The sequence below is a fragment of the Sorex araneus genome, chromosome 1 (genome assembly GCF_027595985.1).
Source record: "Sorex araneus isolate mSorAra2 chromosome 1, mSorAra2.pri, whole genome shotgun sequence".
Taxonomy (NCBI): Eukaryota; Metazoa; Chordata; class Mammalia; order Eulipotyphla; family Soricidae; genus Sorex; species Sorex araneus.
Window position 1 is genome coordinate 78,789,470 of NC_073302.1, and position 15,033 is coordinate 78,804,502.

Here is a 15,033-nt window from a genome sequence, read left to right on the forward strand (position 1 = left end):
ATGCCTGTCCCTCTCTTTCTGGCTCATTTTACTTAGCATGATACTTTCCATGTTGATCCACTTATATGCAAAGTTCATGACTTCATCTTTTCTAACAGCTGCATAGTATTCCATTGTATAGATGTACCAAAGTTTTTTTTTTTTTTGATAGACAAAATTATTTTAATATACAACATTAGCCATCATAACATGCCCCAATGAATCATATTACCTTCAATTATTATAATATAATATAACTTTATATTTGGTCATTAAAGCCATTGAAATAATTATAACCATATGCTCACAATTATTCTTGTACATACTCATTATGATATTCAGTATATATTTGTTTCAACTTTTGAATCTTAAATAACAGTGAAAACACAAGAATAGTGAAAAGTAATTTGAAAATGGTGAAAGTAGTATTGTTTTTATATATAGTGGATCTATACTTTTTTTTTTTTTAATTTATTTATTTTTAATTAGAGAATCACCGTGAGGGTACAGTTACAGATTTATACACTTTTGTGCTTATACTTCCCTTATACAAAGTTTGGGAACCCATCCCTTCACCAGTGCCCATTCTCCACCACCCGTAAACCCAGTGTCCCTCCCACCCTCCCCAATCCCATCTCCCCCCCACCCCACCCTGCCACTGTGGCAAGGCATTCCCTTCTGTTTTCTCTCTCTAATTAGCTGTTGTGGTTTGCAATAAAGGTGTTGAGTGGCCGCTGTGCTCAGTCTCTAGCCCTCATTCAGCCCGCAACTCCCTTCCCCCACATGGCCTTCGACTACAATGTAGTTGGTGATCGCTTCTCTGAGTTGACCTTTCCCCGGAACGTGAGGCCAGCCTCGAAGCCATGGAGTCAACCTCCTGTGTACCAAAGTTTCTTTAATCAGTCATCTGTTCTCAGGCACTCGGGTTTTTTCCAGATTCTGGCTATTGTAAACAGTGCCGCGATGAACATATAAGTGCAGATGTCATTTCGACTATACTTTTTTGTTTCTCCAGGATATATTCCCAGAAGTGGTATTGCTGGATCAAATGGAAGCTCAATTTCTAATTTTTTGAGAATTGTCCATATTGTTTTCCAAAGGGTTACTCCTGGCTTTGCTCTCAGAAATGACTCCTGGCTGTGCTCAGGGGACCATATGGGATGTTGGGAATCGAACCTGGGTTGGCCACGTGCAAGGCAAGCGCCCTACCCGCTGTATTATTGCCCCAGCCCCAAGAAGCAGAAGCTTCTTAGTTTAAGATAGTCCCTTTTGTTTATCTCTGTTTCCACTTGCTTGCTCAGTGTCATTTCATCTTTGAAGGTACCTTTAGTTTTCAGTGTTATGGAGGGTTTTGCCGACCTTTTCTTCAGTGTACCTATGGATTCTGGTCTGATGTTGAGTTCTTTACTGCATTTTGATTTGACTTTTGTGCATGGTGTTAGGTAGAGGTCTGAGCTCTTTTTTTTGCATGTCCAGTTTTGCCAGCACCATTTGTTAAAGAGGCTTTCCTTGTTCCACTTCACATTTCTTGTTCCCTTATCAAAGATTAGATGATCATATGTTTGAGGGTGTGTGTAAGGATTTTCAACCTTATTCCATTAGTCTCCAGGTCTGTCTTTGTTCCAGTAATATGCTGTTTTAATTATTACCGCTTTGTGGTACAGTTTGAGATTGGGGAAGGTGATGCCCCCAAATTTTTTTCCCCCAAGAATTGCTTTAGCTATTTGTGGGCGCTTGTTCCACATGAATTTCAGGAGTGTTTTATCAGTTTCTTTGAAGAATGTCATGGGTACCCTTATAGGGATTGCATTGAATCTGTATAATGCTTTGGGAGTATTCCCATTTTGACAATGTTGATTCTCCCAATCCATAAGCAGGGAATGTGTTTACATTTCCTCGTGTCCTCATTTATTTCTTAAAGTAGCGTTTTGTAGTTTTCTTTGTACAGGTCCTTTACCTCCTTAGTTAACCTGATTCCAAGGTAGTTTTCTGAGGCATGATTGTGAATGGGATAGTTTTTTTTTCATATCACATTCTTCTCTCATTTTTGTGTATAGAAAAACCATAGACTTTTGGGAATCAGTTTTATAGCCTGCAACATTACAAGTCTAAGAGACAATTTCTAAGAGATTCTTAGTAGAGATTTAGGGTTCTCTAATTATAGTATTGTGTCATCTTCAAATAGAGCTTGATTTCTTTCTTTCCTATCTGGATGCCCTTAATATCTTTTTCTTGTCTAACTGCTATTTTGAGTACTTCCAGTACTATATTGAGTTGAAGTGGTGAGAGTGGGCATCTTTGTCTTGTCTCTGATCTTCGGGAGAAGGCTCTTAGTTTTTCCCCATTGAGGATAATGCTTGCCGTGGGCTTGTGGTAGATGGGTTTGACTATATTGAGGAAAGTTCCTTCAACTCCCATTTTGCTGAGAGTTTTCATCATAAACGGGTGCTGGATCTTGTCAAATGCTTTCTCTGCATCTATTGATATGATCACATGATATTTATCTTTTCTTTTATTGATATTATGGATTATTGACAAGCTACCAAGAGTCTATTGCCCCCACGGGAGAGCCTTGCAAGCTCCCCATGGCTATATTCATATCTCAAATACAGTAAAAGATACTTCTAGGAGAACCCGGCAAGCTACCAAGAGTATCCTGCCCGCACAGCAGAGCCAAGCTACCTGTGGCGTATTTGATATGCCAAAAACAGTAATGATAGGTCTCATTCCCCTGACCCTGAAAGAGCCTCCGATCGTTGGGAAAGACGAGTAAGGAGAGGCTTCTAAAGTCTCAGGGATGAGTGTAATAGAGACGTTACTGGTGCCCGCTCGAGTAAATCGATGAACAATGGGATGACCATGATAATGACAGATAGGATGAATTACGATGATTATCTTGAGAATGTTAACCATCCTTGCATTCCCGGGATGAATCCCACTTGGACGTGGTTTATGATCTTTTTGATGGATTCTGTTTGCTAATATTTTGTTGAGGATCTTTGCATATGTGTTCATCAGGGATATTGGCTTGTAATTTTCTTTTTTTGTGGTGTCTCTGTTTGCTTTTGGTATTAGGGTGATAAGTGCCTCATAGAAACTGTTTTCAAGTGTTTCTGTTTCTTCAATTTCCTAGAAAAGCTTGAAAAGGACTTGGAATAGGCGCTTTTTAAATGTTTGGAAGAATTTGCTAGTGAATCCATCTGGACCTTTTTTGTTTTTGTAAAGACTTTTGATTACTGTTTCAATTTCCGTGATAGTGATAGGTATTCCAAATTCTGGTATTCCTAGATTTTCTTTGCTCAGTCTTGGGAGGTTAGAGGAATCCAGGACTTGATTCATTTCTTCTAGATACTCTTGTTTCGTGGCACACAGACTTTCAAAGTAATCTCTGATAATCTTTTGAATTTCAGTGGTTTCTGTTGTGATGTCCCCCTTTTCATTTCTGATTTCGATTTATTAGGGTTCTGTCTGTCTGTCTGTCTGTCTGTCTCTTTCTTTGTAAGTCTTGCTAGTGGTTTATCAATCTTGTTTACTTTCTCAAGGAACTAGCTCTTAGTTTCATTGATCTTTCAGATTGTTTTTTGGATTTCCATGTCATTAATTTCTGCTCTACATTTTTTTTTTTTAATTTCTTCCTGTCTGGTTTGGGCTCCTTTTGTTGGATCTTTTCTAAGACATTGAACTGTGAAGTCAAGTTACTTATGCAGGCCCAATCTTCCTTCCTGAGAAATGCTTGCAAAGCTATAAATTTTTCTCTTAACATTGCTTTAGCTACATCCCTCAAGTTCTGGTAGCTTGTGTCTTCATTCTCATTTGTTTCCAGGTATTTTGATGTCTTCCTTGATTTCCTCCCTGACTCACTCGTTGTTCAACATTGAGTTGTTTAATTCTAGGTGTTTTGATTCTTCATGTCTGTATGTGATTAACTTCTATCTTCAGTGCATCATGTTTTGAAAAGATAGTTGATACAATTTTTATCTTACTGATTTTATTGGCAAATGTTTTGTGGCCCAGCACATGGTCTATCTTGGAAAATGTTCCATGTGCACTGGAAAAGAATGTGTATTCAGTTTTTGGGGATGGAAAGCCCTGTATACATCTATTCGTCTTCCATTTTTTCCTTCAAAGCCAGTACTTCCTTGCTGAGTTTTAATCTTGTAGATCTATCCAAAGGTGATAAGATGGTGCTAAAGTCTCCAACTACTATTGTATTGCTACCAATGCCCTCCTTGAAGTCTGTAAGAGTCGTTTTAAGTACTTAGCTGGTCCCTCATTAGGTGCGTATAAGTTTAGGAGTATGATTCCTTCCTGCTGTACATAGTCCTTGATTACTAAAAAATGGCCTTCACTGTCCCTTTTCATCTTTTTTCAGCCTGAAATCTATGTTGTTGGATACTAGTATGGCCACCCCGGGTTTCTTGAGGGAGTTGTTTGCTTGAAGGATTGTTTTCCATACTTTGACTTTGAATCTGTGTTTGCTCTGACTGTTCAGATATATCTCTTGTAGGCAGCAGAATGTTGGATTCAGTTTTTTAATCCATTTTGCCAGTCTGTGTCTCTTAATTGGTACAATTAGACCATTGACAATATTCCCTTATCTAGTTTCAGCACACAGTGATTCAATAAAATTAAAAACAACAACAACAAACAGTTAGTCCATTGACATTGAGAGAGATTATTTTCATAGGGTTTTGTGCCATCTTTTTGTAGAGTTTGTTGTGCTTGTAGAGGTTTGTTTTGTTTTACAATAGCGCTTTTACTCCTTCTTCTTTTTCTTTTTTTTAATTGAACCACCATGAGATACGGTTACAAAATTTTCGGTTTTGAGATTCAGCAATACAATGATTGAACACCCATCTCTCCATCAGTGCAAACTTTCCACCACCAGTGTCCCCATTATTCCCCGCCCCCCCATCCTAGTCCTCATCCAGCCTCTGTGGCAGACAATTTCTCAGATACTCTCTACTTTTGGGCTTATATTTTTCTTATATTTATTTTTATATATTTACTTATATTTATATTTATTTACTTATATTTTAAATATATATTTACTTATATTTTTCTTGAATTTTTCCATCACCATTCAAGCCTGCCTGCCAGGGGCAGACACTAGATCATTTATTTTCCATTGCTCCTTTGGCATATCATGAGATTTTGTATGGCTGCTTATGCGTTTGCATGCTTCTGAAATTCTAAGATTGTAAATGGTTGGGTTCCAGAGACATCTCTGTAGGGAGCTAATCCATTTTGGGATTCATTTGGGAGTTTCTGGTCCTGGGCTGTTGGTGCACCAAGATGGTGCCTGGGAGCAGGTTGTGGGTGTGACATCCGGCATCAGGAGTGGATGGGGGAGCCGGGGAGGGACTGCCCAGCTCCGCTGCTGCCATGTGGCTTGTAGACTTAGTTCTGGAACCCACATACCTGTGCCTTGCTTGTGTTAGCTCATTGTCACTGGGCTTCCATTTGAAGTAGGTGGGGAGATTACACCTGCTCCATCTGGTGTTCATTTCATTGAATCTTTTCCTTGTATTCCACTAATGTCTTTGGGCTCAGACGGTTTCTTCTAAGTCTGCTGTAAATCTAAGGGGTGCTCCTTTGTATGTGATTTCTTTCTTTGACCTTGCTGCTTGCAGTATTGTATCTCTATCTGTGGGATCTGTTATTCTGATTATGAAGTATCTTGAAGTCTTTTTATTAAAGTCTCTTTTAGCTGGTACCTTTGGGCCCCTTGGATCTGGATGCCTACATTCTCTAGCTCTGCAAACTTCTCAGCAATGATATCTTTAACTGTTGCTACTTCATTGGGGTTGCCTCTCTGTCCTTCTGGTATTACCATTATTCTTATGAGTTCATCTCCTAGGTCTCTGATTCACCTTTGAGCTATTTTGAGGTCTTTTCCCATTCCATGTTGGACCCTGTATGCTTTCTGCAGCTCCTCTTCGAGCTCACAGATTTCATCTTCGGCTGTTGTTCTACCGTTGAGGGCATCCACTGAGTTTTTAATTTCATTGACTGAATCCTTTATTAGAGACAGCTCTGTTTGTAGCTTTCTTATTTCTGCTCTCATTTTTTCCTGCATTTTATTGGCTATCCATTCTTCTGTTTCTTTCATGTCTTCCTTTAATTTACTGGATTCCTGTTCACCATTTCTTTGATTTCATTAAACATCTTCAGCATTTTATATCTGAATTCTTTATCAGAGAGGTTGTATTTGTGGGTATTCCCTGTTGAGGCTTTTGGGCTCTTTTCTTCATCCCCTCCTCGTGGTGAGAATTTGTGCTGTTTCTTCATGTTGCCGTTCACCATCAGTGTCCCCCTCTCGCTCTGAGAAAGGATTCTGAATGAACTCAGTCGATAGTGGTTACCTTTTTCCCCTTCTGGAATACTTTCTCTTTGGTGCTCCTCTGTGACTTATGTGAGGCCTGTACTGAAGCTTCAGAGGATGTGTTCTTTTATATTAGGCTTGTTCAGTTTCTTGTGTTCACATTTATTTTGGTGAGATTGGAATGGTTTAGTGGACTTTTGGGCTAATGTATTTTAGCCAGGCTGTCCTCCTCAGAAGTAGGTAACGGAAATTGAGATGTGAGTCCAAAGCGCTGGGAAAAGGGAACATTACTGTGGCTGTATGAGCGGCTGCTGCCCCAGAGGCCACACCCGCCACTGCAGCTGTTCTGTGGGGGAGTCAGCTGCGTCGGTGCCTGAGCAGGATTAAAGTCCCACTTCTGATGCAGTCCTAAAACTTGCCTGGGATGCTCTGTGGCCTGGGTGATCAGGGGCACCTTGGCCAAGAGGAAAGGTGGGCCTTGCAGTTCCCTGGGCCAGTTTTTTGGGTACGCCACCCCAAAATGACTAGTTGTGTATAATAGCACTGTAGCACTGTCGTCTTGTTGTTCATCAATTTGCTCGAGCAGGTACCAGTACTGTTTTTGGCATATTGAATACGCCATGGGTAGTTTGCCAGGCTCTGCTGTGTGGGCCAGATACTCTCGGTAGCTTGCCGGGCTCTCAGAGAGGAACAAAGGAATCGAACCCGGGCCATAAAACATTGTTTCTTTTTGTTAGCTGGAATAAAATTCTATTGCCACTATTTAATTCTAGAACATTTAATCCCAGAGTGAATCGTGTTCTCAATAAAATGTCACTCCTCAGCTTTCTCCATCTCCCCATCCCTAGAAATAAGTACTCTGATTGTCATCATGAATGGGCTTGTTTCAGGTATAATTCAGCTCAGCTGAATTATCCAGTTGGTGACATTTGTATCTGACTTCTGTCTGGGTTATGTATGTAGTAGAATAGATCTGGACTATATTCATTCCTGTGGTCAAGCAATAGTCTCTCTGGATGTACCATGTCTTCCACTCATCTATTGATGGACATTTGGTAATCTTATGAATAATCCTACTGTGCATATCATGACAAGGCTTTGACAGGGTATTTCTTTAGGTTTTCTTGGTGACAACCTTCAAGAATCACCAGTTACTCAAACATCTAGGACTTTTTGAGGAACCTTTTCAAGGTGGTGTCCCATTTTATGTCCTTACCAGCTGTGTTTGAGGGTTCCAGTTTCTCTCTCTCCTCCTGGTTACTTGTTCTTTTCTTTTACTAACTTGTAACTATCTTGGGATGTGTGAAATGATGCGATTTTATTTGTGTTACATTTCTCTGACACTCAACATTATTGAGCATCTTTCATGGACTTACAGGCCATTCACATATCTTCCTGAGGAAGAAATCCATTAGATCCATGGCCTGGCCTGTTTTGTTTTTTTTGGGAAGCTGGTAGAGAATTAAAATTTTCAATATGTGATTAACATATTTGTTGGATAGCACTGATCTGTCTGGGAGACTTTAGTGGTTAAATAACTTTTTTTTGGAGGAGAGGGTCTCCTAGCAACCCCAGCAGTGCCTGGAGACCGTGCAGCACTGGGGATTGAATTCAGGCTTGTGGTCTCTGCCACTTAGGCCACATTCCATCCAGCTCAGTGCATTCATTGTTAATACTATGTCCAGGTCACTAAGATTCACTGGTTTCCCAGGGGCACTAGTGGAAATGTCATCACAGTGGAGTCATCCAGACACATGATCACCTGTAGGTTGTGAGGGTTAGATAGCTGGAGGGTTTTCTTGAAGTGTAACTTAAAATTAAGGTGGATTTCCAGCAAGTTGATATATTTTAATGAGCCAAAGACTCATTAAAAGTTTCCTTCTCTTCCTTTGGAGGACCTGCTTGGGTTGGGAGATGCATGCCAATGCAGACTATAGATCAAACACAATGGTTGCTTAATGCCTTTACTGCAAATCACAGCACCCAAAAGGAGAGAGAGAACAAAAGGAAATGCCCTGCCACAGAGGCGTGGTGGGGTGGGGGGAATAGGGTGGGGGTGGTGGGAGGGATGGGGGACCATTGGTGGTGGAAAATGGGCACTGGTGGTGGGATGGGTACTTGATCATTGTATGACTGAAACACAAGCATGAAAGGTACGATTTCCCTGTGAGCTTTTGCAATAGCATATAATTGTTTAATCCTTATCTTTTTCAGTTTTGTTGCTCAGAGGAAGGTAGTTTTTATACCTATGCAAGATGGGAATCTAATAACAGTTTAGGGTGCTAAATATATTCACATTTTCCTGCAGTGGCTTCTAGAACTTTAAAGAAATCTTTTAAAAATGAGAGATTACTTTGAGCACATTAAATCCTAATGCCCCTGTCCAAATTCCCAGCCCTTGCAATGACTCTTCTATCTCTTGTTTTGTGATTTTACTGCAATAGGTATCTCATATGGGTGGAATGACATAGTTTTTATTCGTTTGTGACTGGCCTGTTTTGCTTAACATTGTATTGTCAAGGTCCATTCACACAACATTTGCTATTTCTTTGAAAGCTGCATAATATTCTATTACGTTTATACACCACAGTTTATTTCTATATTCTTCAGTTGAGGTTGACTCTTTGGAGAATATCCCTAGCGTGGGATTGCAGTATCATACGGTAATCTTTTGTCGTGTGTGTGTGTGTGTGTGTGTGTATGTATGTTGCCAGGAATCAGACCCAAGGTTTCGTGTGCAAAGGATGTGATCAACCACAAAACTACACCAGAAGCCCAAACTTTGGCCTTTTGATTGAGCATGAACAGCTGGGAACTTCAGGATTAGATTCCCCCCGTCATTGCTTCTTCTCTCTGAGAGATTCACTGAAAATATCAAGGGAGTTTCTTTCTTATTGGGCTATGAAATTGTACCCTGAATTCTCCCAAAGTAAGCACTGGGTATGTTTGACCAGATTTCCTTTTGGGAGCAGGAAGATCTAGAGAATGCTCCGTCCAGGTCTGAAAGAGTGAGAGCCAAACAAAGAGTGCCAAGAGATAACAGGCAGAGAAGAGGGAGTGATGCAGCTGTCCTCAACTGCCAGTGAAGAGTGTCTCTAAGTGGGGCAGGGCAGTCCTTTGTGACCCAGAGTGACTGAGCTGGGACGTGAGCCAGGGCTAGAGTGCCCGCCTCATATGCTTTAATAGTCTGGTCCTCTCTTATTTAGTGTTTCATTTGCTTTGCTTTTAGTGCTGGGTCCTCTTCCCTAGATCTCGGGGTCCAGTCTGACAGATAGTGAGGAGGAGCTTTGTGTCCACAGCAGGCTGGCTGGGTTCAGGATTGGATATTGGGCTGTTTGCTGCTGAGAAGGTCCCAGCTCCTGCCTTGTGCGGAGGGTTTTGTGAGGACAGGCGTCCTCAGGGAGCACTGAGGAAGTGGCTTGTCTGCATGCTGCTTTTCCCTGGCTCCATCTTCCAGTGCTGCCAGTCCTGTACTGCTTCTCCTGCCTCTGCTGCTGCCTTCCCCGCCCTGGGTGGGCACCATGTAGGCACTTTGCATCCCAGTAATAGGCCTTCGGGACAAAGGAAAGAAGAGTGGAGGCTGGCAAGGAACGAGGCTGTCTTCTGCAGGCAGGGTCCCTGTACACGTTCTCCGTGTAGCCAGGAATGTGGTGTGCAGTGTGATGGAGGCTGGGATTGGTTCCTCCATGGAGGAGCAGTGTTGTTTACTCCTTCTTCTGCTTTCAGGCTGGAAAGAGGATCCTCAAGTTTGTTCTATTTCTAGCCAAGGGTATCTCATAGTCCACACAGGGCAGCAATCTGTGTCCCTCCAACAGCTGCTGGGTGGGAAAGGAAGTGGGTCCTTCTGTTTCTACACCTGGACATGTTGTCAAGGCTCTTCTAAGACATGCACTTGTTTCATCTGGTTTTTTTCTTCCTTGCAGGCAGCTTTGGTGAATAATATCACTTCCAGTGAGAGGCTCATCAGAACGCTTCAAGGTTAGTTTCATTCCTTTTCTTTCTTTCAGACTTCCAGTGGGCTTTTTAAGAACCCACCAGTCCTTATGACATGGTTTTTAATCCTGAACTAGGGTAACGGAATCCTGTGCACTCACAGACCTTAATGAATGATTGATTAGCTTTTCTGATCTTTCTGCCTTGAAGAATTTTTCTTTAAATGTGTTACACATGGGGCAGGAGCAATAGTACAACCTTGTATCTGCCTTGCCTTTCACACAGCTGACCCAGGTTTGATCCCCGGAACCCCATATGGTTCCCCGAGCACTGCCAGGAATGATCCTTGAGTGCAGAGCCAGGAGTAAGTTCTGAGATTCACTGTGTGTGGCTCTAAAATAAAAGCAAACCCATTGATTCTGAGTAATAAAAATATTAGTACATTATAAACAGAAGTAAACAGTTATATATTCATTTTAATGTGTAAAGTAAATGTCTGCAGAACCACTTACATATATTTATGTATATAGTCTCTTTTAATTAGTTACCCTGATTTCAGATTCTCATCAGTAACTTAATATTATCCAGCAGTTCTAATTCCATTCCTGTGCTCCTCCGGCAGAGGTAGTAATAGGGTGCACCCTCTGTGGGGTGCACCACTTTTCAACTGTACTTGGAAGCTCAGCAGAGTCTAGTGGGCCTAAAATGTGCTGTTAGGAGCACAGGAGGCAGGAGAGCTTGCCTGGCTGAGCAGGGACTATCCCAGTTGCAGACCTCAGTTAGTGCCTGTTGAAAGAAGGTTTGCTTGGAGACTGTGTGTCCAGCACTGGAAATGGGATTCATAGGCCTGGAGTTTTTCCATTTTCTTTCATTTACCAAAATTTGTTGTTGCTTCTGGCCCACAAGTGGTAGTTCCAGGGGCTCTTCCCAGAGCAGTCGTCAGGGGCTATGGAGTGTCAGGATCAGACCCAGGCCTTCACCATCAAGGCCTCTGAACCATCTCCCTCGCTGCTGATTTCCAGTAATATAAATTAAAGCTAAATTTCATTAATTTTGATTTTTTTGGTAGACACTCAACTGGTATTGGTAAAATTATGTATCTTTGGGAGAACTTTGGTATATTGGTCTAATTCTTTTAAATTATACTTTAATAGATATTAATGTTTATGGTATCTATCTACAAAATGACTACACTCTCCACCACTGTCCCTTCATCTCCTTTAGTCTGGTCTTCTCTCCTCCCACACTATTACATAATTGGTTCTGTAGCAGTCTGTTTTTTAACTGTATTTCATGAAGTCTAAATTCAGATCAAGAATTTCAGTTGAGTTGAAATACATTATAATTGTATAATACATATATTTGAAAGATTTAGTATGAGAAATAAAGTAAAATATTCATGACTTTTTGTTTTGTTTTGTTTCACTATATGTTTGTCTCACTATATTTTTGTTTTATTTCATTATATGTTGTTATGGTAATATATTTTTCTTTCTGCTTAAATAAAATATTTGTTTGGGCCAGAGGGAGAATACTTGCCTTGCCCATGATGTACCCCAGTTTGGTCTTCAGTACTACATATGATCCCCTGAGCACAGCCAAGAATGATCCCTGAGTCCAGACCAGGAGTAAGCCCTAAGCATCACTGGATATGGGCCAGAAACAAACAAAAAGACAAACAGCAACAAGAGGATTATGACTGGCAGCCTTTCCTATACGTGCTATCTTTAGTTCATTTTAATCTGGTCTAATTGACATGATATTTGCAGTGTTTGTTCTGACCAATTTTGACATAAGTATACACTTTAAGTAACCACCACAAAAAGCAGCACAGACAAAGCATACTTATCCCCCTCATGAGTTCCCTGTTGCCTTTTACCAAGGGTCACCTCTATAAAACATCTGGTGGGGAGGGGAGTCAGTCCCAGGCCGTTCGTCCATTCGGGGCAGCCCAGGCCATGGGGCAGGCGGAAGAGGAATCTAGGGCCTAGCCGGTTGATTGATCAGTTGCCATTTATTCCATTCTCCCTACGCGTCTGTTCCAGTCTCTCTGAGCCCCCCCCATTCCAGTCTCACACTGCCCCTCATTCCTCAATCCCAGTGCTCTAGAATCTTCTCTTCTTTCTTCACTAGTCTCAGTCCCCTTACTTGTCTCTCTGGGCCCTAGTCATACCCAGCAAAATCAACATAAGAAAGCCCTTCCTGAGGGCCCACCAGGTTCAAAGGAAACACCACCTAGAGGCATTCCCCTCCTCCTAGCATCTTAATTAACATCTCAATATTAGTTATTTTTGTATGGGCACGGTATGAGATACACTGAGGCTTGTAGGGCAGCTCTCCTGGGAACATCTTGCCACAGACTCAGACTACAGTGCTCAGGCCAGATTAATCATTCCTAGCCCTAGCAAGGTCCGAATCTAGTTTTTACTTTTTGGATCATGGCAGCATTTGTCTATGACCAAGCTCTTAACTTATAGTTAAGCATTAGGCACTTTGGCCAGGCCCATCTCCATGTCAGGGTAGCACTTAACTCACTGCTTGCCCTGGGTCCATCCAGCTCCTCATCGGGACCCTGCCTTTAGGGGTGCTAGGAAGTAAGGGCAGCTGAGGCTTAAATCTAGAGAACAGATGCCCAGGAGGAAAATATCATGTAGAGTCAAATGACTCCCAGGTTACAAAAGCATAGCATTTGCTACAGTCTTCCTGTGTCCATACAAAAGGACATGGCTCTGAATAAACTATGCAGAGGACTCAAGGAGAAGAGAAAAACAATATTTACAAGTCAACAGAACACAAAGAAAGAAGTTACAAATAAACACAGAAGAATAGAAGCACTGTGATGGGAACAACCCAATAAACCTAAACTACCTGAGGCTATGTTATCCCACTGTCACCCTCTCATAGTCCTCCCAAGACATCCCTGATATGCCTTCTCTGTCTTCTCTGCCTATAGATTTGTTTGCCTTCTGATCATTCTGTACACATGGGATCAGACTGTATACATCCTGTGTGTCTGAATTCTTTCACTCAGCATTATTTTGAGATTCATCCATGTTGTAGAGGGACATGTAGTTCTTGAAGAAAGTGTTTCTTGAGAAAGGTGTTTCTCAAGGGCATTTGCTTCTTTTTATTTATTACTGCTCAGTAGAAGTCCATATATTTAGGTTTGGTTTGAAAATGGAACCAGTGTTTTTCTTTGTTAGGCTAATTGAAGTATAATTTACATCACAATAAACTATAAAAGGACTATACCTTTGCAGTGTATAGTCCTCTCAGTTTTGGCCAACACGCAGCCCCCATAAGCTAATGTTTCTCAACTGGGAGGCATATGATCCCATTCAGGCCCCTAACATATTCCAAGAGAGACACAGGTGAAAACTGTGTCCATGCTGGGGTCACTGCAGGAGACTGTGGGTCCAGCCAGTAGCACATGGGGGCCATAGGGAGGGATCAAGCTTGGAAGGCTCCCTAGTTTGAAAAAGGTTGAGAAATGTCCATCAGTCCTTGCCCTCAGCTCTTCAAAGACAGCCCATGCCACACTGTGGCCTGGAACATATGCCTGTAGTTCTCCATCCCTGCTGGTCTTTATTTTATAGTATGAATGGTTTTTAAATTTTTATCAGTGTTTTAAAGATTGATCCTTATTACCATATATTTGCAGTTCACTTAATCCTCCCCTCTTCCCATCCTACCAGAGAACTTTGTAGATGGAGAGTGGTGAGGAGGGGCTTCAGAAGAGGTGGAGTCTGTCCAGGGCTGGCTTGGGGCCCTGGGTGCTGCTGGCCCTTAGTCTGGAGCCACCAGCTTTCTCTTGTGCTTTCAGTGGATCATTTGTCAATAAGCTTTAAATTCAAGAAAGGCTGTTAGAAGCCCAGTTATCATTGCGACAGGATGCTGGCTTTCCTTCAAGAAAGAAAGTTCATTTCCCAGATTGGAAGTTGGGTGAGTAAAGGAGCAGTGTTGGGGAAGCAAGTCCATGATAGGACGCCGGCCTGAAGTCTTGCTGCTGAGGGCCAGGACCTCACCAGAACTTGCTGTCAGCCTGGGGCTGTAAACATATTCACAGACAAGGATTTATTTTTTTTATTTTAATTTATTTTATTGAATCACCAAGTGGAAAGTTACAAAGTTCTCAGGCTTATATCTCAGTTATACAATGCTCAAACACCCATCCCTTCACCAGTGCGCATATTCCACCACCAATGAAAACAAAAACAAAACAAAAACAAAAACAAAAAAAAAAACCAGTATAGATCCCACCCCTCACCCCCCAACCCCCCCCCCCCCGTGCGTGACTGATAATTTCACTTCCTTTTCTCTTTACCTTGATTACATTCCAGATTTCATCACACAACTCACTATTGTTGTTGGAGTTTCAAAACAGACTCACTATTTTTGTTGGAATTTATCCCCCAAGAATATAGCTCTATTAACAAGGAAATATTTGATAATAAGTTTTCCACTGATGAGAATGAAGAGATAAAATGTTTACAATTTCTGTGTTCTAGTATTTAAGTCCGCGGAGATTTAAGTTGGAAAATGAATCATTTCCCTTCCTGGAACAGCATGTAGCAAAAGCTTAGTTCACAATCTCCATACATGGTTGCAAGCACTTGCTGGAACCCCAAATCCTAAAGCTGTCTCTGGTTCCCGCTCGTTCCACACCCACCGGCTATGCAGAGGCATGGGCACCCGGGTCGAAACTTGGCCAGAGCCCAGGCTCCAGCCCGGGCTGAGACCGGCCCAGACAAGGATTTATTAACTGGGAGAGGCCTTGTGTGTAACTGCAGGTTCTT

The 15,033-nt window shown here is 41.7% G+C and overlaps 1 protein-coding gene across 2 annotated transcripts in view; it reads left to right on the forward strand.

The window, feature by feature from the left end:
• GOLM1 (golgi membrane protein 1) overlaps positions 1–15,033 on the forward strand; it is a 78,620-nt gene that overhangs the window by 35,273 nt on the left and 28,314 nt on the right. The window contains exons 1-2 of one of the 2 annotated variants that reach the window (XM_055123891.1): positions 9,717–9,827; positions 10,228–10,282. In XM_055123891.1, coding sequence (XP_054979866.1) covers positions 9,732–9,827; positions 10,228–10,282 — 151 coding nt within the window. In that variant the 5' untranslated portion in view covers positions 9,717–9,731. Of the gene's footprint in view, positions 1–9,716; positions 9,828–10,227; positions 10,283–15,033 lie in introns of those variants that run through there. The other variant, XM_055123892.1, reaches the window with a different exon arrangement.